Below are 23,287 nucleotides of genomic sequence, written 5' to 3' on the forward strand. Positions count from 1 at the left end.
TTCTGCCTTGTCCATTCAGAGGGAGCCATATGTGTACTATAAAACTGTGGGCAATGGATTCTTTTTGAAGAAGGTACTCTTCCAAAATACAGATGAGACCTTGAGATGACCCAGCTCAGGCAGTACTTTGTGCAGAGGTAGATCAGAAAAAAAAAGACCACTTCTTCGCTTGTTTGCTTGTCCTCTTGTTTATCAGATTCAAAAGGTTCCAAATTATCCATGCGCTATTAGATGCACTATAAGTGGGATTTTTTTATATTGTAAAGTCCTGAAAATTCTTAATGGAGCATATGAAGTCCTACACAAGACTAAAGAAAGTGCCAATACTACAATTCCTTGTGGCAATTTTCAGCTGCCATTCAAGAGAGTATAAGAAGCAAAAGGACATTTTAATGTTGTGAAGCAGTTCAAAAGAGACTCTTCCATCAGGGAAATGCTGCTGAGAAGGCTTATATTCTGCATTATGACCTAATGAAATAATACTATTTACCTTTATGTTCTTAATTTATAAATGTTAAAAATCTTTTAAGATTCATGCTCATTCTACAAACAAGAAAAAGGGGACATATATTTGTTGTTGCCTTCCTGAAAAAGTAGATCAGAAGCATGACTGGAATCAGAATGCAAACATGCTGAATAGTAGGCCAGTACTTCTTGGATCACATTAAATGCAGGAGAATAACACAGCACTGAAGTGTAATCCATTAAAACCCTCAAACGCTGCTCTTTAGCTTCAAGTCCACGTCTTTCCCTTTACCGAGCTTTGTGACTGTACAACTGAGATTTCTCTCTGGATCATTAAACTGCAGGCTGGAAACTGCAAGTCAGCAGATTCTGTAATTTAAATTTTCTGAATGGACAAAAGCTCATTAGATATGTAAAGACAAAGCTGACAGCTAAAGAATATTGGCAAATAAAAGCAAAAAGAGTAAGGGTTTTTAAAAAGGGGGAGAGAACTTTAGGTAAAGAGATGAAAACTGTATTTGGACCTTCAAAGTGCTTAAGTGAATTAGGAGCACACATCCTACTGACTCCACTTTGGTTTAACACTCAGATATCTAATGTTACCTTACTTAGCAGCTCCTGAAATAATTGGAAAATATTAGGCGAAAAGAGTGTTCCTATTTAGTTTCATCTGAAAGGAATCTAGGTCAACTGTTCTCTGTGTGATGTGAACTGAAACCATTCACACCATGGACAGGGACAATAGGGAGATGTGCTTCAGCACTCCTGCTGACTGAAGTGAGATGCCTGCGCAGATACACACTTTCTCTGCCTATTCAGATCAAACAAAATCATCACTAATGACTGAAGAATCATCAGCTTTGGACCCTTTTGAGACACCTTGGATTAGTTCTTCTACCAGTAGCAGAACTACTTGCAAAACACAGTCAGGGAGGTTGAAAGGAACCTCTGGTGGTTACCTGGTCCAGCCCTGCTGCTCAGAGGGGCCACCTCGAGCTGGTTGCCCAGGACCTTGTCCAGATGGCTTTTTTACAGCTCCAAGGATGGAGACTCCACAACCTCTCAGGGCAACTTGTGCCTGAGAGTAAAACAGTGTTCCCTGACCTTCAGAGGGAACCTTTAGTGTTTCAGTTTGTGCCCATTGCCTCTGGTCCTGTCACTGGGCACCAGCACTTCCTCTATGCCAACTCCCTTAGGATATACTTTAGTAGGATCCCCTGAGCCTTCTCTTCTCCAGGCTGAACAGTCCCAGGTCTCTCAGCCTGCCTTCACAGAACAGATGCTCCAGTCCCTTCATCATCTTTGTCACCCTTTGTTGTACTTCCTTCAGTCTTGTACTGAGGAGCCCAGAACCAGATGCAATACTCCAAGTAAGGCCATCCCAGTGATGAATAAAAAGGAAGGAAATCAATGTCTCAGGTTGTCTTTTGTGTAAAGAAAAAGACAAGTCATCATTCTCCTGTTCTGACAAGAGTATATCTGAAAGTTCCTGTAATGCAGCATTTTCTTTATTTCTTTGACTCTCAGGGCAAAGTAGAGACAAATTGAAAACTCAATCTTCAATCAGCAGAATGAAACAAACTTCCATCTTGAACACTCAAGTCTGGCAGCCTATGCTAAGTGCAATGACAATTTCCAAGGTATCTCACACCTCTAGACTGCCCAGGTCCATTTTCTAAAGGTCATCTTAGCAACTTCAATTATAGGATTATAACTTTGAGGCACAAGAAGGAATTTACAGGTATGTTTTTTCTGCACTCTGCAGCTAGACCTGAAAATCAGCAAACTAATTACTGTACAGTGCATACTCTAAACTTGAGCATTTGAACTGCACTCTTTTTGCATTTTCAGATAAAAGCCTCCAGTCATCATGTTCCCATAGTGGGATAATGTATTACTATTATTCATACGATAGCTAGAGGTTTTTTCTGTTATACTTGAAAAGTATTGATTTTTCTGAATTTGCTACAAATTCAGACTAGTAATGGAGATCTAAATTTGACCCAGTGGGGGCAGAATCTATGATTTTCTATATCTATAATCAACCATGAATCATTTTTATCTTTTGGATACAATATTAGCTCTATACTTTATGCAAATTGATGCAAAATAAGATAATAAAAATCCTTCTATGCTGTCCTACAGATGTCTTTCAATACACTACACTTCCTAACTCTGAAACTCTGAAACTCTGACTACGTCACTTTTAGACATTACCTTTTCTGAACAGATATTGCAATCTCCTATGAATTTTATCATGTTTTTTTTATTTTAAATCAGATTTTATCTCCTGTATTTAGAGGTCAAATGCTAACATATTAACTTAATTCATTACAATGCCCTGAATATATTGAGCTGAAATATTTCCCAGGTAGTTTGTTTAGATTAGATAGAATTTTAATGCTCTCATTTTGAACTAATATTCACAAGAGGGATTAGTGATGAAATGAGACTAATATAGCAAATTGCACTGTTCAAATGAATGCAGCACGAGAAGGTGAAATTAATTTTTTATTAAATGCTTGTGCTACAATGGAAGGTATTTCTGGTATTGGTTCATTTAAAATATTTGTGACATTTTGCTAATGGGTTTAGCCAAACATATTGTTGAACTTCAAACTAGACCAGTGTTTGTGAATAAACACTTGGTTCGTACAGGAATAAACCCACAATTTACTAATAAATTTAAAATTTAGAGACCCAGCAGTCTGCTATGTGCCCTTGCTTGCTTGCTAAATTTGTACCAGATGCTGAGACAAGCTCTGGCTTAGGGAATAATGTCTGGAAGTAAGCCAGATGCGAGGATAGAAACATAGGCATGAACTTTTACTAACCTTAATCTTAAGAGTGCCATCATAAAGGTTTCTTAATATGAAAAAGCAGTAAACTAACTTAGAAATTACAGTATGGTATAATCGTACATGAAGAATGGAATACTTCTTTATGTAACAGCCCCTAATCTAAAGTACTTCAAAGTGGTTTATTTCCTTCTAAAACCTTGGAGGAAATATTATTTACTTTTATAGGATTCATACAGTGAATGATGAAATCTTGATTTAAAAACTAAATACAAATAACCATGGTAATGAATTCCAAATGAGTATATAACATTTTACCCACATAAGAGCCAGTGGTGGAAAACATTCAGAAAAATCTGCTTAGTATACGTTTTCTTAATTGTGAGAATCAATGTGCTTCTTCTCACTACTTTAGTTCTTTATTCTCTGAGAAATCACAGGATATAGAGAGTAAAAACGGGTGGGAGGAAAAGAGCAAGAGAGATTGATTTACCTGAGAATTCCTGGATTTGAGAATCTTCGACTTCGAACAACAATTCATCATGGATCTGGGCAATTAACCTGAAAAATTTCAGAGACATCAGATAAATTTTAACAGTGCTTTCCATTCATGGATAAGTTAAAGTGAAAACAAACATCCAAAGAAAATTTAAAAATCATTAATGGACTTAAGAATTGCCTCTCCCTATATTCTGGAAACATGAAGGCCATAGTTGTAAACCCAAATTGTGCTTGCCGGCTTATAAATGTCATTCAGGGATTTCATGACATGACAAGGTATTACTTAAAACCAACATAATTTGCAGAAAATGCAAGAAATTATGGAGACAGACTATGTTTTGTTAATATAGCTTCTTTTTTTTTTTTTTAGTTGGATATAAAGAAGAAGTTCTTCCTCACGACAGTGCTGAGGCACTAGAATTGGTTGCTCAGAGAAGTTGTGGCTGCCCCATCCCTGGCAGTGTTCAAGGCCAGGTTGGATGGGGCTTGGAGCAGCCTGGTCTAGTGGAAGGTGTCCCTGCCCATGGCAGGGGGTTGAACAAGGTGGTCTTTATGGTCCTTCCAACCCAAACCATGCTGTGATTCCATTATTTAAACTAAATGTCACTTGTAGACTTTTCTTAATAATAGCAGTTATTCAAGCAAATAATTCCTTACAAATGCCTGAAACATCAATATGGTTATGACTTATAACTTTTCACAGCTTCTTAAGATAGTTTCACACTGCCTTAAATTACAGTGTGACATTGACTAACAGTGGTGAGCTCTAATAATAGATCTTAAATTATTAGTCACTTACAACACAGTCAGAAGCAGAATGAAACAGATTAACGTATTTTTAATAGGAAATTAGGACACAGGACACAAAAAAAGAAATAGATGAAAAGATCAGGATCATCTACAGCAAGAGAACACAGTTACATGAAAAGTTGTAATTTCAAATTCAAGTAAATTAATTAAAGCAAGAGTATCCTGATAACCATTGAAATTACACGCAAAAGGTACAAATCAGAACAGTGAATATTAAAGATGAATAAACAGTCAATCAATGGAGTAAGTGAAAATAATTGCATTTATTAAACCACTGCAATAAAAAACAATAGATTATTGCTTGTTCCAGAATAGCATCTCATGCCTTCAGTCAGGATTAAAGAGCCATATATTCTGAATATTGGATAAGGAAAAGTCCTTTCTTAGAAGAACTTACAATATACATAAAAACTTCATCATAAATTTATCAGGATGTAGGAATGAAAGAATAGGATTTTCAAAACCTCTCAGCATTGTAACAACTGATCACCTCACCTCCATGCTAAAAGTAAAACAGGAGGAGCAGGTTTGGACCAGAATTAAGTGCTACCTTATGTATGTCCAGAAAACTGTGGAAGCAATGTAAATTAACTGAAATTTTCTCTCTGGACAGCAAAATAGATTTGATACAACTCTAGATGCTCCAGTTCACCTACTGAATGCAGCCCAGCTCCTTTAGCTCTCCATCATGGCTAAAAGAAGTTTCTGTTTCTCATCCACATCATCCTGAACATCACAGCCCATCAGCCCAGCTGCACTGCCAGTGAACTCAGGAGCTGCACCGAGCTGCAGAGTTATGTCAGCCCCATCTCACACATCTAGTGATTAATTTGAAGATCAGGACCATGTTCTGTCTCCTAAATACAGAACTAGAAGTTGGCATTGCTGGTTCTCTGTCTAGCTCTGCTGCTCTCCTAACCAATGCCTTCAATTAGAAAATGGGAATAATATTTCTGAGATCTAAGAAATTAGTATTTCTAATACACTTCTATTTTCAAATGAAAGCTATTACAGAAAATTTAATTAACACTAAATGTGATTTCCTAGACTGATGCCAATAATGAAACAGTATACCCTATTTCCTCCTTAATCTTCATCAAACAAGACAGATATTTTTTGATGATGTTTTATCTCTTTTTCTTACATGTTTCACAGAAAATAATGAGTTCTGGTCTTACAGTACAAGGCCACCTGCATTTTTTCAAGCTTGCTTAAGTGATAACACTTGCATGCAATGTGCTGTTCCACAGAAGGAAGAATTCAATTTGACATCAATAAAGATGAAAGAAAAAAATCAAAGCAATTTGTACTTCAAAATTTACAGTTTTCACCATTTCCCTGCATGCACCCACCTAGCCATTGCATAGTCTGAGTGAAAGAAGTTTGAAAAAGCCCCTTTACTTTTGCTTAATAGCTTAATTGAATCCTCTTCACTTTGAAGGAATATTGCAATAGCAAGCTCCTCTCATTATCTTGCACTAAAAGGTATGGCCAACTGGATTAGAAACTGCAAACCAGGCAGACACTAGTATATTTTTAATTCTACAGATGTTAAGAATGCCTTTGATTTAGAAACTAGTATTTTATTAACTATGTTCTTGCCTGACTAAAAATTAGGCATCATTTTTGATGAGTACACATATGATTTCCTTTACTGAGAAACACGACTTGCATCTGAGCATGCCAGTGGTGTGGAACTAGAAATAGTGCTACAGCCTGACCCTTCAAATGCAGAAATATTCTGTGACTGCCAGTCTGAACATGGCTTTTGACATCACTTCTGTATGCCCAGACATCTTTAACTCTTAACACTACATTGATCATTCTTCCAGTTTCCTATAAAGCAACACAGAGACTAAATTCTCAGGCCTCCAATGGATCTGCCCAGCTATTACTAGTGTATCATAATCATATTAATGAATTATATATGCCAAAACTAATTAAACTGTTCTCATAGATTTTTTCATAATATTCTATTTATGAAGCCATATTGTTAGAGCCTATCTTTCCATAGTACCAGGCCAGTTGTCTAATAATAAAACTGATGAAGATTTTGTTTGTTGATGGAAATCAATATATTCCAGGTCTGGACTCCTCTGTTCTAAAGTACAGAATTGCAAGGTTTTCCATGACTACTTTAAACACCTAGAAATAATTACGCTATTGAACTGACCTCAACAAAACAGCTTATTAGTGAGAAATTGTATTTTTCTTTATCATTAAAGGAAACAGCTTTCTGTCTAAACTCAAAAGAAGAGCACTGTGGCATGACATGCTGCAGGCTCCAATGTAGGTTTGTTCACTAGAAGAGGCCAGTGTAGGAGAGGGGAAAAAAGAAAGACAAGGTTGTCATAGCAGTGAGAAGGAGGTTTGTAACAGTGGCATGCAGTGCTTCAGGATGTTAATCTCTTGTTAATGTGCCAAGAGATGCTCAAACTAATTAAATTCATGCTTCTTCTACAGACAAGGGACTAAGGCTGGTTCTGACCTAGATGTTCTGAACTCACACTTGGAAAACCCCAGCTCTGTGTGATGGCTTTGTGGCAGTGCCACCTCCCAAAACAGTTATCTGAAGTTAGACACAGATTAACCCTCTGTACATTTTTGTGATATATTTTTTGTATCACCAGGGAAATTTTTACTGCTGTTAACAACACATCCAAAGCATAACATGGTTTTGCTTTCCAGATTGGTCTGTAGAAACATAATATAAAATATAAACCACCAACAGTTTAGTGGTGGACTTGGCAGTGCCAGGGTAACAGCTGGACTCAATGACCTTAGAGGTGTTTTCCAGCCTAACTGATTCTATGATTCTCTATTACATTGAGCTGTCTGATTTAAGAATTTGAATAGAAAATAAATTAAAATAAGGTTTAAAACTGGGCAACAGGAAAGCTTTAAAAAAGAAGGTTTGATCATCATGCATAACATGGCAGGACTCAATGATCTTAAAGGTCTTTTCCAATAAAACAGATGCTATAATTCTGTAAGGAATCGAGGGCACCTCATTCTGACCAAGAGCCAAGCTGAGAGCTGAGCTTAAACCAAGTTTAAGATGTTTGCTGCTGGACACTCCTACATCTTCAGAAAAAAAATGGTGCAGGACAAGGTCACAGGTCTGATTCTGAACTAGAGCACTCCAGTGTAAAATTTCCACAACAAATGACATATTTTATTTCTAACTTGAAGGTATTCTGAAAATTAAATCATATTTGAACAAGAGATTTCCTGAAACAAAAGGATTGTCTTTGGAGAAGGAGAGAAGATTAATTATTTGAAATCCATCATAATTTAATTGTTGGAGCAAAAAATTCTAGTGAAGAAAAATCTATAACACATCTTGAGAATTTAAAACAATGTTAGTAGTTAAGGATTTATATAAGAACAATAAAAATATAAACATTGAAAAGTTACTAAAAGTACACCGCTTTAAATAGGGCATTAATGATCACTTGGTAGCATAAAAACTTTGAAATACCTGTTTAAAATGTTCTCTAAAATACTTTCTAAAATATTTTTAAATATTTCTCATTTTCTATTCTCACAAGGTTTTCATCTTATTTAAAAAAGCACTACATTTCTGACCAGTGAAATGAAGGTCATACAAAGTATCAGATTTTATATCCCAAATATTAATATCCTTGTCTCTCATCCTATGTTCTTCCCCTTTTTTGATATAAGCAAATCAATCAATAAAATAATAATCCAACTAGTAACACCACATTTTTTGTTTTGAATTTGAAACCTATAAATGCCTAATGGAAGACTTCAAAATTGCAGATATGGGAGTACACAGTTAAAAGCTATGTGTAAAAAGTTTAAAAATAAACCCAAAAAGCATAAAAACTGTTAAGTGGTTAGGAAAAAAAGATAAAAGCAATAAGATATTTTTAAATCAGACAAATGGGGGAATATGGAAAAAAACCAAAACCCACTCCATCAAAACGAAAAAACAAATGGAAATATATTTCATGCTTTTAAAATGAAAATAATTTAATCACTTGAAAAATTGATACATTCATACTTCATAAAATAATATTTAATAAAATAAAGTATTGACTTAAAAGGCACATAATGAAAAAAACCAACCAGAATGGCTGCTCATGTAACAAATACATGGATTTCAAGAACATTTAGAAATTATGACATACAATGATTTTGTGGGAAGACTTTTAAATCTTATGTTTCAGAACTTAGACTCATCCCCACAAGTAGAGGAAGATGAAAATCTGCAGACAGACAGGCTACTCTCTACAAATCTTACACCTCCCTCCTGGAGCATCTGCTACTGGCCACACTCAGTGATAATGAGGACCAGATGGAAGCTGGATCCAATTCCTCTTGGAAATACCCATCTTCCCTCTACTGAAACACTATTTATTTATTTTCTGATACTACTAACACTACCTGTTGTGTAATTGTGCCACAGTTTCCCCACAGAAGCCCACAGATTCCAAGGCACAGAATGCCTATTGTCATGTAAGTAAGGAACAAGATTATTAGCATATTGTAATATTTTGTAGCATTTTCCCTTTTAAAAATTTTTTTGAGGCTGCACTTATGTGGATTCCTAATGTTGTAATATTAAAGTTATAGCTTAGGATACATCATGCCTGAATGGATGTTACTTGCATTAACTTTAAGCTACCTCTTTCAGTGTTTTCATGATAAAGACCAAATTATTTTAACATTTTAACCATAAAAATTCAGCCAGCCTGTGAAATGGGTTTTCTCAGCAGCTACATCATGAAGAGTGGGAAACTGAACAGATGGCTAATTAAAGATAATAGAATTTTTGCATGTATCCAAAATATTTGAAAACATACAAATCTAAAAGGTGACCTACAAAAGGGTTTATAAATGAAATATTTTTATTTGTGTTGAATGTCTTACATAAAGGAATAGTGAAAAACCTGCTAAATCATGCATGTCCCTTTTGGCTGTGATATTTCAGCATTTTAAATGTACTTGGCTCTTTCTATAAAGAATAAATTAGTCTGATTTGCTCTGGCTCACTGAGCATGAAGTGTTCAGGTAACAGCTCACCATCTTGTGGATACATGCAAAATACTGCTTTGGTTGCTTGAGGAAAGTGATGCTTTTTCTAAGTTACAGCTTGCATAGAAACTTAATGTTATTTGGCTACTTTGGGAGGCAAAGAGCTACATATTAGACAACAGCTATGGAGAGTGCAATATGACCTCAGAGGTTTCCTTCTGCTACAGAAACAAAAGCATTTGTCTGTGAAACAAAAATCTTATTCTCCTCTCAGGCAGAATCCAAAACTTATCTTTTCCTTGTGGTTCAGTTTCTCCAGTATTAGGCTAAGGATAAAAGTTAATCATCTTGCTAGAGTTAATACATTAAGGAAGTTTGGGTACATACTGAGTGGGAATTGTGGGCAAAATACCAGAGCAAAAAGCATTTATTTGAAAATCCTGGTTAACTGCTAGAGAAGAAACGTGAATGAAAACAGTTCTTTAATTCCTGAAGAAACAGATAAATGGATGTAAGATTTATGTCCAGAATTAAAGATCAACTCACACAGCAGCAACATTAAGAATTTTACTTAATTAATTTGTTTGAAACTATGATGCGATCAGGAAGTTGGGTTTATTAAATAGGCCCTTTTGTATGAATCTGAAAGATTATAAGCAGTTTATAAAGTAATAATTATTGAATCCCTACACACCTTACGAAAATGCTGCTAGATTCTTGTGTAGTACTAAAACTGAAAGCCACTTTCAAGAAATGAATAATTTGTGATTTATCACCAGACTCGTATCTGAAAAAAATCCAGGTCACATAAAACAATACTTGTTGCTGGGACAATAAGAGCTATTTCTAACTAATTTAGATATCTGTAGAAGTGTGTTGTATTTACAGCTCACCAGCACAGAAAATCATTAGCTTAATTAAGATGTTCCTTGAGGAAGACATACACAACTCCAACATCCACTGCTATTGAAAAGCAGCTGGGACCAACCAAGAAAATAAACCCTTTGCTTTTATTTGCTGTGGTTTCTCCTTTTCAGATTACTCATTTATATTTGGCCTGTGGTTGAACCTGTCTCTTTAACTGGGCTCCAGACGTGCTGAGAAGTCAAGCTGTGTTTGTGGCACAGGTCCAGTGCTGAAGGAACAATAATTTCGTGCAGAAGCAGAATTGGTGGAGTCACACCAAATTATTCAATATTTCTGCAGACTTGTTAAAATTCATGTGCATGTTGTTGAGATACTGAGAAGTCCATGTAATACCAGGTAGACTTTGGGTAACAACAGTGCTTCTTCTGCTTACAAAATGATAATATGTACAAAATGATAATATAGCAATGCTATAGGCAGCAATTCTCCCACAATTTGCCAGCACCCTTCTTTCTCACCAAGTTTCCATGTGACTCTCACTGCAGTGATGTTTCAAACACAGAAAAGAACTACAACTGTCCATCTGAGTTCACCAAGTTAACCTTTGCACTCTCATCAATTCCATAAATCTTTCTTTCAGTTGCTACTGTATGCCTTGATCTAATTTCAAAAGTTTTTGTGCTATCATCTGCCTGCAGGAAATATCATGAGGAGGTTCTGTGGATTGCATCAGATGGGTAAAAGCTGGCACTTCAATAATTTATGTTAGCAGCACATTTTCAGTGAGCAACTTGGCCAGCAGCAGCAGAACATCTTAAGAAAGATCTAGGTAATACAGGAGAAGTCTGAAAAATGTTGATTATTTGTCAGCACCACACAAAATGCAGAGATATTAACACTGATGCCAGCAGTCAACCCATACGAATATTAGATCTGTATCATATATATTACATTTAATACCATTTTTCCTGATTTTTGCAAAATTGCTTCCAAGTAATTGATTGACTTGCTATTGTCAACTGCATAAGCTGCTAGGCTAGTATTTGAGTTAGAAGATAAAGAAACATAAAGTGAAAAATGAGATTGTTAGTTGTCCGAATTGATCAGTCACAGTGGAATATACTGTTTCATCAAGAACACCTCTCTGATGAAGCATCATGAAAATGTAACTTGATCACCTTTCCTGACTTCCAAATACAGTATCATATGTGCAAACAAGAATGAAAAATCTACTGACTGCTAGTCACACAAAAATGAAGCTTCACACTATTGGGTCAGAGCTTGTTGAACAGCCTCCAGCACAGCAACAATGAATGCAGTGTTGAGAGTGAAGACTGCAAACACACCTGCAAACTAACACTAAAAACTGTAAGACCTTATTTAGAATGAATTTTTTCCTTATTTCTAAGGTAAGGAAGACAAAATGTTGAGCGTTAGCCAAAACTTAGCTATGCTTAATAGGATACTGTCTCAGGGTAAATGTTCATAATCACTTCTAAAGCCTGTAAAAATTATATTTCTCTTTGATATGCTGTTCAAAGTGAAAACCCTGTTTCCAAAATTAGAAATTCTAAAAGGGAAATAAAGATACTTACAGGGGTATGAAGATAGAAGAAAAGATAGTAGTGTGCTATCTTTGGAATGAATATGATCTGATGGAGTGATAATAGGAGATTGATTATATTTCTCATTTTGGAAGAGCTGCTGTACATTCCCACTGTTACAATAGCATCAATTATGTCCACACTTCCTTTCAACAATATTTTTCAAAAGGCTTTATAAAGGATGTTAGATCCTGACTGATAAGAAAATCAAGAAACAGACCACTGAAAAAATAACTAACTGAATGTCACCTGGCAGACAAGCAGAAACACAATATTTCAAGTTTCAGTCCCATATTCTTTTGGCAAGATCCTTTTCACGTTTTCAAATGCCACTGTCCAAGCAGGGAAGTGTTCACTGAATTTACAAAGGCATGGATTGTGCTTTTCTGACAAGCCTGGTCTGTAAGTACCTACTAAATATTACAGCAAGGAGCCATTATTGACTACTAAAAGACTGTCCTCTAGCAAAGCCATCCAGTTGTTAATGGCTGGCAGAAGTTCAAAACCCCTGTTTAATATAGTCTATCCTTTTTAAATGCCCTGGCAGTGTTGGTCTTTCCCAGATGTGACATTTATGATAGGAACAAGCAGGATAGGCAGTGATATTTTTTTGTTATCCAGTGTAGCCATTCCCCTGTGCTTTCACAACACCAGGAATTTCAACATGTACAGCTCCAATACCTCCCCATGTCTGTATCCTCCTTAGCCATTACTTAGACATTACTTCTTTAAAAGAAAGAATTTTAAGAAAGAAAAACCCAAGTAAAATTTTCTGTTAAGAGAAAAAAACATTCACAAGCTTAATCAGACATGACATTAGTAGCAAAAAACTTTGGCTATCTCAGAAATACAACACACAGGCACTTGCTGAACCTAAAGATCTGTGTGCTAGGCAGGAACTACAGAGTGTAGTATGTTCTTTGCCCTTGCACCACCTCCACTTGCCTCCCCCACTAAAAGCTGTTGGCTGCTCCTCTATCACTCATCTAACTCAATTATGCCTGCTACGGCTACAGAAATTTTCATCCATGCCACAGCTGACAGATTCTGGGCTCTTCATTCAACTCAGGTAGCAAAATGAATTATAATCAGTGCAGACAATCTGCCTGAAAGTGTACAATGCAGTATGTGATAGTGCATCATCCAACATTTAATACATAAATGTATCATTGTCTGAGTGCAGGCAGGATCTCCACCAAAGAACAATTTCCCTTTTCAGATTTGTACTAGTGGGTCACTTTATTTTTTTTTAAATAGTTCAATGGTATTTTGCTTAAAAAGTTGCAAGAGCATTTAAGAGCCACTCAGAAGTTGTTTTATTTTTAGCATAGGAATGAGTCCAACTACTTTGAATTCAACAAATTGAACTTTTATTTGTAATTAGAAATTGTATTTTTAAACATTGATCAGATAAGACAACACTGCTGTGTGTAAATGATACACACACTAACACACACAGATTACTTGTAGGATTAGATAATACCCATAATTGCCAAGTACATTCAGAAGGACAAACCCTATTTTTTTGTACTGAGCTATACACCCACACAAGTCCTCAATGCATGATTGCTACAGCTAAATTGTTATCATCCTTTCTAGATGACAACAGAAACATTGCCCTACTTGCACTGCTCTGCTTTTGTCTGAACTTCTATCACACCAATTCATGCTCTACTGGATTGTTTGCTACACTATCTTTGCATTACCAAAGATGAGAAACCACTTATTTGGGGTTTTTTCTACATGTTTGACTTCAAAGCCTCTTTCTATTGCAGCAAATAATAATGTTCAGTGGCTGTCTGGACCAGCTTCTCCACAGGAAAAGTAGACTTCATTATTTCTGCTACTGGCACAAAATTCTTTGAGGACATTCTGTGATCTCCCACCCAACTCTGAGCAGTCACAACAGAAGAGAATCATGATGACCAAGCTTTTCTTTAAAGAAAAGCCATCTATACAAGAATGAAAAAATGTTCATTTATTTTGCTTGAGCACTGGTTTCCTGATTCCTGTTTTTTTCTCCCAGCCCATTGAATGTTCAATTCCCACTGTACAATACACTCAAATACAGGAAGGATATGATCAGTGGGCTTGATTTCAAAGGTGCAGAACTACCACTGAATTAGATCTGACTGAGCTGAAATGACCCTGGAGCACTTCAGTGCCTTGGGATGCATTTACAGATCCAACCATTTAAGCACAAAGATATAACTTTAAATGTATAAAACCATTCCACGTGTCCTTGCTTGTTAAAAGACTCAGAGGTACACATGGTAGTTCTAGAGCTGCTTAAAATGACAGAAACACATTCATTTCAACTAATTTTGTTTTGAAACCAAGCAGTTTTGCAGTTATTCATTACTAACCTGGCTGTTAAAGTTGGAGAAATGACAACAGAGGCAAAAATCTTCACCATAGCCATTTTACAAAGATCAGCTGCAGAGCCTACGACAGAAAGTGATCTGTTTTTAATTTAAAGCAAAAAGAAAATGTTTTTCTTGGAACTATGGCATAGGAACAAAAAATATCAGAAGATGCTGAATTATAAGAATTTTAAAAACTAGCAGATCCAATAAATGCAACATGTGAAACATTATAAGATTAATAAACAACAGAGGAAGTAATTACATATTAATTAAAACTAGAAAATAACAATAGGAAATCATGTGTTAATTAAAGGTGAATTTGTCATTCACGATTGTCATTATACATTGAAAATTTGCTTTCTATAAAAATGGTATGAAATTATCTATCTCTAAGCTTTAATTAAAATTTATCTATTAATCAATTAAAGTTTAATGTCACAAAAGGTCAGAACATTGTTTCAGTGCTGCATTTCAATTTGGAGCCTTAATTTTACACGTTTTCATATTTCCATGTATATGTAAAGCATATTCATTACATTACAGTGTTAAGAGCAGAGGTGCATAAAACAGTGTCATGGCACAGAATAAATGACACATTTCTGGTCATCAAGAGGCAGAATAATTCTCCAGGCCTGCAGTTTGGTGAAGGGCTTTGTTCTGATCCAAACATTTTACACAAAAGGTTTATCTGATAAAATAAAGAAACAATCCTTTGAGTAAAGAGTGGAATCCATAATCCTTCTTGTCCCATTAAACATCCTAAATGTCCTAGATCATGATCATTTTTACAACCCTGTAACTCAATGAATTCTGAATTTTTTCTTCCACATGAATCAACTTTCAGAATAGGGGCAGAGAACATCCAGGTAGCCAAGTGACAAGGGTACTCTGCTGAGAGGTAATCAGAGAATCACAGAAATCTCCAATCTGAAGGGACCCAGAGAGATCATCAAGCCCAACTCCCTAACTCCCTGCTCCCTTCAGGACTCTAAATCTGAACCATATGATTGAGAGCATTGTCCAAACACTCCTTGAGCTCTGCCAGGCCTGGGGTTGTGACCACTGTCCTGGAGAGCCTGTTCCAGCGCCCAGCCACCCTCTGGATGAAGAGCCTTTTCCTGATATCCGACCTAAAACTCCCAGACACAGCTTCATGCCAGGTCCTACAGCTGTCACTGGAGAAAGGAGCTCAGGACCTTCCCCTCCACTGCCTCCCTTGAGGAGCCTGTAGACTGTGAAGAGGTCACCCCACAGCCTTCTCTTGTCCAGGCTGAACAACACAAGGGACCTCAGCTCCTCCTTGTAAGTCTTGTCCTCAACACCTTTCACTACCTTGGTGACTCTCCTCTGGACACACTCTGACAGTTTGATGTCCTTCTTCTCTGGAGCACCCCAAACTGCACCCAGGATGTGAGGTGGAGCCACACCAGGGCAGAGCAGAGTGGGACAGTGACAGCCCAGTGAGGCCATGCCTGATGTCCCCCAGGATACAGTGGGCCCTTTTGGCTAGGGAAGAATATCTAAGAGAACAAGGACAAAGGCTTAACATCTCTTCTTTCTCCACAGTCACCTGTGACAAACTGCCTCCTCTGCATCCCATGCAGGGACCCTGCTTTGCTCGTTAACTGTACCCAGGGCAGACCCCCAGCTGATGATCGAGATGCCCATGTCTGACTGTGGCTTTAGCCTCTAAGACCTGTCTTGTTTCCCTCTTCTAATGACGTGGCAAATTACTCAACACATTACAAAAAGGGACAACTGATATAAAAAGTAAGAAAGGCTGTTGCAGCAAAGGTAAGGTAAATATCTTCTTAGTGATTGTGAGAATAAAACTATACTGAGCATTTAGGCCATCACAAAAGATATGTTCTAGATACATTACTTATGAAACTGTAGAGTAATAAAACTTGAAAGGCTTCTCGAAATATTTTTATTGAAATACGGTTTTTAGAGGTATCCTATTTTAAAAAGAAAATAATTTTCCTTTTAGAGAAGAAAATATAAATAAATAATTAAAGATAAAACAAACTGTTTGCTCTATGGGAATAGGTACAACTGAAAAATAACTGAAGAATATGCTGTACATTGTGAAAACTATTGAACTGGGAAATATTCAAAAAAAAAAGAAAAAACACTATGAAAGAAGTGTGAGAAACCCAATTGTAATAATTCAAAGCTGCAGTTCTACATTCCGATCAATATTGTCATGCATCTGAAGTGTTCTGCTATCAGTTGCTGCTACCATAATCAAAATGTAAATTACTTCAATTAATTAGACTATTAGGTATAACTATAAAACACATATTAAATGCAGTTTGGTATCCTAAATGTGATAAAAAGTTTTATAATTTTGAAAGTTTTTATAGACTTCGAATATTATCTTATAACTGAAATCTTAAAATTAAACATTATGGTAGGCTAGAATGAATTTTTTAAATAAAATTTGGGAATACTGAATACTCTAAAGTTTTTAATCCTTGCTTCACCACACCTTCTAATATTACATTTTGAGTAACAATTACATTATTTTCCATCAGATTTGTCCTCCAGTATCACTTGAACTGACAGTGCAATCTGACAATCTTATTGTAGGTACATAGAAGTGAGTGTTCCACAGACAGTCCTGTGACAGCCTTGCTCAGCTCTTGGGACAGATGGACACAGCAAATGCTGCTCAGAGGGCTGTGTCTCTTTATCAGTGCTACACTGTGTGCTCTGCAGGACTCACAGAATGACAATTAGAATTAGAATTCGAGGCCTCTAGGTATCTTTGCAGAGACAGTACTTAAAGATTGCCAAACATGACATAAATACTTAAGTCATTTTAAAAATGAAACATCAAAATGAATAATATTTGGAGAGGAAAGTGATACTTTCAAAAGGAAAATTCAAACAACTTAAGAAGGAGCATGCTATCACCATGTCTAGAAAGCACTTTTTCCTTGCCTGTAATTTGTACACTTCCAGTGTAAATTAAAGAAAACCCTGTCAGCATCATCCAATTAAAAAAATAATTCTTCTAAGGCACATCAAGGTAGGAGGGATCTCAGTCTTGGGCTGACAGTTCAGGGTTTTTTTTCTTTGGGTGGCTAAATTCTGTATTTAAGTGATTTAAACGGAGTATGTTATTCCATTAGGTTAACTAACACATGAGCACAGAAATGGTGACTTTTACATTTCAAATCCATATGTTAAATGTTTTTCTGTGGAAAAAACACCTTTTTTCTTGCCCTCCACAGAATTAAGTTTGAAGTTTCCACAAAGAACGAGCTGGATTTCAAAACTAATAATAACAATGCACAATTATTTTAACATTCTGTATTTCTGAAACTAAAGCTATCTGGCAAAATAAAAGCTGGAATCTGTAAGAAATCAAAGAAAGAATCACAGAAACCCTTCTGGAGTAACAGATTATAAGAATCAGAAAGGAAAGTGTTTAAAACTTTAACAATGCATCTGAAGAAAAGCATTCTAAATATTCTCTCTATACATAGTTTGCATCAATACCTACATTTAACTATCATAGAGCACTGTATGTATTAGAACATTTCTACTGTTGCTGTTATTAATATTACCATTATTATTATATTATTCTGTTTACTGGCAACTTCCAAGGTAGATGGAATATATAATTTTAACTTCTTTTTCACGGGAAAACTCACGCCTACTCCAGTAGACTACTGTAATATTCATTCTCTGAGATTATCAGCTGTTGCCCACTAAAGCCAAGCAAGGACAGAGACAGGTGGGTAGACAGGAAGGTAGGGAGGCAGATCTTTACCTTGAACAACAAAATTTACAGCCTGCCTCTCTGCTTGAGTGCGGAGCTTGTAATCCTGTGCGTTGATATTGGCCAGTGGCCTTTTGCGTCCCATTATGGAAACCACGTAACCTTGCAGGATTTAAACAAAAATTACTATTGTGTGATGCAGAGTGATTAAAATTAAATTTCAAAAATCCTTTCTGAGGATAATACAGATATTTGTAATTATGTGCTGCTTAAGTCAATTTAATATTTTGTCCACTGAATATAGTCAGGGCTTATTTAAACCTTCAACAATTATTGTATTTTTGGTTTAAGTATTATTTAATTCAGAGAATTGGTACATGTTATACAAGAAAGACTTTAGTTCTTTAAGGCTGTAAATTTTTGTTAGGAATGTCTACTGATAAACCTGGCAAACTCTCTCTGTGGGAGATGAAACTATAAATACCTAGCAGAATTAGCTATCTATTAGCAGCCATAATTAGAGCTTTCCACACAATTAATAGTTTACTTGGGAATAGTAAAGAAAAATCAATTTGTAGAGTAATTAAATCAGTAATGAATATTTCCCAAAGATATAAAATAGGGGTTTTTGGGCAAAAAAAAAGTTGGTTTTTTTTTCATTTTCTTTATGTAGTATTTCTGTTCCTTTCACAGCCAAACTTCCTTAACTTTAGTGTGGTGGGAATTTTTAGTTTACAAGAAACATAAAAACACTGTTAAAGCTTTATGTTAGGCCCAATGACGTATTTTCCTAAAAAAACCCTATTTGGAGGGCAAGTGAGAGGAGTTGAGATAGGAAAAGAAATGTGAGGTTCCTCTTGTCAAAATAACACACACAAAACTTAGCTTATCTTCAAAAATAAACTTCTATTCTTATTTCAAGAAAAATGAAAAATCATCCATGTTAAAAATACATCTTAAAAAAATTTTTCTTTATATTTCTGATCACCTTGACTACCCAGGAGTTGTCGTTAGATACCATGGAAATTCAGACTGACATAGTTTCATCTCCTCTGCTGTGCAAGCACAAGTGGTGAGGAGACCTCTTAAAACAAAAAGTCATCACCTTATTATGGACAAAACATACCCAAGCTTGTGTGCAAGGGATTAATTAATTCAGTTTTCTGTGAAGTAGTGCATTTCCAGGAGCACTGATACCAAAAGGACCCATTTTGAAACAAGAAACTGAACTATCTGGAAGTTAGGGTGTTCTCTGGTAAATCAATCTCCCCAATTTAACTAACATTTTCTATGATGAACAGTATTTAAAGATGGAATTCTTGAAACATTGTATTCTTAGTTCAAATCAGATTTGCTGCAATATCCTGATTGCTGTGAGGTGTGACTCCTCGTAACTGAGCAGCATCCCCAAAGAAACACCATTTGTGTGACAGCGGCAGAGAAGGTGCCTGGTGTCAATGATTAACCTGCAAATGCATGCCTGAATGAGGCCTTAATGTGGTCTTTTCAATATGTCAATTATTTCATAAAAACAACAGCAGTATAGTAATATATGCACTAACAAATATCTTCCTCATAATAGAATTATTTATATGCTTTTCATGTCTACATGGAGTATCAGACGTTCATAACACTTAAAAAATATTTGTCAGGGGGGTGCTGCTCATCTTTGAACTTCAGATAAGTTAAAAACAATTACCTTCTAATGAGCTCAATAGGTTGGAATGTTTTTGTTGAAAAGTTAGAATCCAAGGTGGATTAACAAGAAAAATATTAAATAATATTGATCTGCTGCAGATTTCTAAAGCTTGTACAACCTGACCCGATTGCTCTTCTACCATTAATGGTTAAAAATGGTTGATAGGCAGGAGTGTAAGAAAGAGTAAGAAGTAATTAGACAAGGGTGCTTTGATGACTTTAGAGCATTAGGCATGACATTCCTGTCTACTGAACCCATAAAACAGATTCTCTTGCACAGAAGTCTGTCCATTGAAATTCATTCACTTTAAAGAAAAGAATGCTGAGTTATTTTAAATATATCATTAATATATAATAAATGTAAAATATTTTACTAGGTATGTTATGTTTGGCTTAATTACAGCTAAAAATGGATGTTCAGTAACTTCAATTTTCTTGAGCAATATTAACAAACAAAGGAATGCAAATGTGTGACACAATGACAGCTCATACTTCCAGTAGATTTTGAGGGCCTACAAAGTACAAAAAATGAATTTTCATGACAATTTTCATGACTAGAAGAGAATTATATGTTTCTGACATGACACTCATGTGATAGGTAATATTATATTGCAAATTTACTATTTATTTCTAAAAAATGTCTTAGTACTGCATGTCCTATTAAGAAACAAAAGAACTCAATTTTGACAGTTCTGCTAATTAGCTTTTAAAAGACAATATTTCAAGCAGCTATGTTTTCTCTTCTCAAATTACTGCACTCCTAGGATTCACTAAATATAAATGAATATGTAGACTAAAAACAAATTTGGTGCAAGAAGAGTTTGCAGCTGTGGCTCTGGAAGCACTCTGCACACATCTGTCACTACAGCTACCACCTGAACTTCAAGAACATAAATTCTGATTGATGCAAAGAAAAAATAAGTTTAAAAAAAATTGGCTGTGTAAATTGACTGAACTTCCACGGTCCAGCAGCCATGTACCCAATTTATTAGGTAGAAAATTCCTTGGGCTGTTTTTCTGTTGGAGTACATTATATGTCAAAATGATGCAGTGTAACTTGACATTAAGTGGGGTTCATTCTGAGAACAGATGTCTTATTCTGTTAGCATCTTTCTGAGAAAAGGCAGACTTAACCAGCTCCTTTTAGGGCTAAAAAAGAAAAAAAACCCAAACTGATTCACCAAGAAAGGATATTTCTTTCTCTTTTTTGTTGTCCTGTAACTATCTGAATTTGGGTATCAAATCTTTGTCTTCACACTGTCACACAGTGCAGATCAGTAAACAAAATATGGTCACAGATTGGATTACCTTTATTCCGGCACTGCTCAATTGTTTTCTTTGTAAATTCATGTACTTTCTTGTATTTTTGCATAAAACTCTCTATAAATTGGCTGGCTGGAACAGGAGTAATTCCCAAGCAGTCAGCGAGACGTTCTTTACCTGGTGGTACAGAAATGATCTCTATTATGCAATAAAGCAGAACAGAAAACCACTTCATACAATAGCACTGTTTTCATGCACAATTAATGGAATTAATTACTTTACTTACCTCTGTGAAAGAGGATGGATTTGATACACTACAATCATATTGCAACAAAATAAATGTTCAACCCTGAGCTTGAATGTTCTACTGAAGTTACTGGATTAAGTATATAATTAGTAAGAAGTATATAAGAAGTATGCAATTAAGAAATTCGTAGCTTTAATTTATACCTATAATATGGTTGAAATCTCTTTTGTTCACAGAGCAATGCTGTTGCTTTAAGTATCATTTTACTAGTTCAATGTTGCAATCTCCAAACTTTGAAGAGCAGATAAAGATTTAAAATCAGCTTTTAACAAACACAAATATAATGAAGATCTAAAAAGAGATGGAGGTTTGAGTTTAGCTAGAAGCTTTAGAGTTCAGCCTGAATTTAGAAAGGATGTTTGAAGTCTGGGTCTCACATATTTCAGATAGTCTTAGGCTCCTCAATGTCAGTAGAAATTGGAGTCCAAGTTTTGAGATAAAAAGGTTGGAAAAAGAAAAAAAAAATGGAAAAAGAAAAACAGAAAAAGTGTTCCAATAGAGGGAAAAAGGAATAATAACTTTTGGACAGGATATAGGTGCACAATATCTGTTATGCTGGATCTAAGAGCCTTTATAAGAAAATGTGGAAAAAAACTTGAAGATATTCTAGAGTGTTAAAACATAAACTAAGAGCTACAGTTTAAACCTACTTATAAATCAAACAGTTCCAATAAAAATAAAACATACATCAACAGTAGTCATATGAAGTTTGAATGACAGATATATTTATGTCAGCTGCACAGCAACACAGAACCAGCACTGTCTGCAAAGAACATAAGCTGAGAGGAGACATCTCAAGGCACCAAAGGCACAGAATAGTCATTGTCACGGTAAGACTGTCAAGAGAAATTGTCTAGCACTTTTAAAAGAGAGAGGATTTCAGCCATCTAAATGCCATCACTGTCAGGCTGATGTGCATTTCAGAACAATTCTTGTAGCATTTTGTTCTCAGTCACGCCAGGATCTGCACTGAGCTGCAAGAACACCAGTCTGGACAAGGTGCTAGGAAGAAATTCACACAGACATCCAGGATGACATTTGCTGAGCTATTATAGATCTGTACTCTTTTTTTTTTTTTTTTTTTTTTTTTTTTTTTTTTTTTTTTTTGACGTCTAATTAGTTTGGGTTTTCTTCCTGGGTCAGCAAATGACAAATCTATTTGATAAAGCACACATTGCTAACAGCTAGGAGACTACCGTAGCTTCCTTAGAGAACTGTAACGTCTAAGTTTGTCCATGTTATCCATTTAAAGAGCTATTAATATACAGAACAATTGCATAAAATACTAGGAAAATTAAAGCACAATATTAGCAAGGACGTCTGAAAGGTCCCAGGGAAATGCAGTTCCCTGGAAGCAAAAAGAGGGGAACGAACAGCCATGTAATTGTGTCAGATTATGCTCCACAATGCAGGAGCACAAGCCATGCAAGGCAAAGCCCAGGAGTGGACTAAACCTTCTCTGAGCACTCTTAAGTGATGTGTGCCAGGGTAATTATCAGCACCAGCCTATGAGTTTCAGTCTTCTCCATTCTTCAGTATCATCTTTCAAAAATGAAAGTAACATTAACAAACACTGATAGCCCTCTGTGTCAGTCCAGGGCTTGAACATACTGCCATTGAATAGAAGCAATTCCTTATTTTACAGATGTTTAAGTTGCCTGTGTTTTAGATCTACAAGATTAACAAGGGAGAAGCAGGTGAATTGAACTGTTCCAGACGACCAAAAATACTTATAGAATGCCCTGAGCTGGAAAGGACCCACAAGGATCAATTCCTGGCCCTGCACAGGACACCCCAAAAGTCACACCATGTGCCTGAGAGTGTTGTCCAAATGCTTCTTGAACTCTAGTCAGGCTTAGGGCTGTGACCACTGCCCT

The 23,287-nt window shown here is 35.9% G+C and overlaps 1 protein-coding gene across 1 annotated transcript in view; it reads right to left on the minus strand.

The window, feature by feature from the left end:
* The window catches only part of POLN (DNA polymerase nu), an 88,422-nt gene that overhangs the window by 7,940 nt on the left and 57,195 nt on the right, over window positions 1–23,287 (minus strand). Inside the window, exons 19-22 of the mRNA XM_041458410.1 lie at window positions 21,149–21,280; window positions 18,194–18,304; window positions 14,413–14,491; window positions 3,757–3,824 (exon numbers count right to left, since the gene is read on the minus strand). Of these exons, the coding sequence (XP_041314344.1) occupies window positions 3,757–3,824; window positions 14,413–14,491; window positions 18,194–18,304; window positions 21,149–21,280 (390 nt within the window). The remainder of the gene's footprint in view (window positions 1–3,756; window positions 3,825–14,412; window positions 14,492–18,193; window positions 18,305–21,148; window positions 21,281–23,287) is intronic.

The sequence above is a fragment of the Pyrgilauda ruficollis genome, unplaced genomic scaffold, assembly GCF_017590135.1.
Source record: "Pyrgilauda ruficollis isolate IOZ18807 unplaced genomic scaffold, ASM1759013v1 scaffold1, whole genome shotgun sequence".
Lineage (NCBI taxonomy): Eukaryota > Metazoa > Chordata > Aves > Passeriformes > Passeridae > Pyrgilauda > Pyrgilauda ruficollis.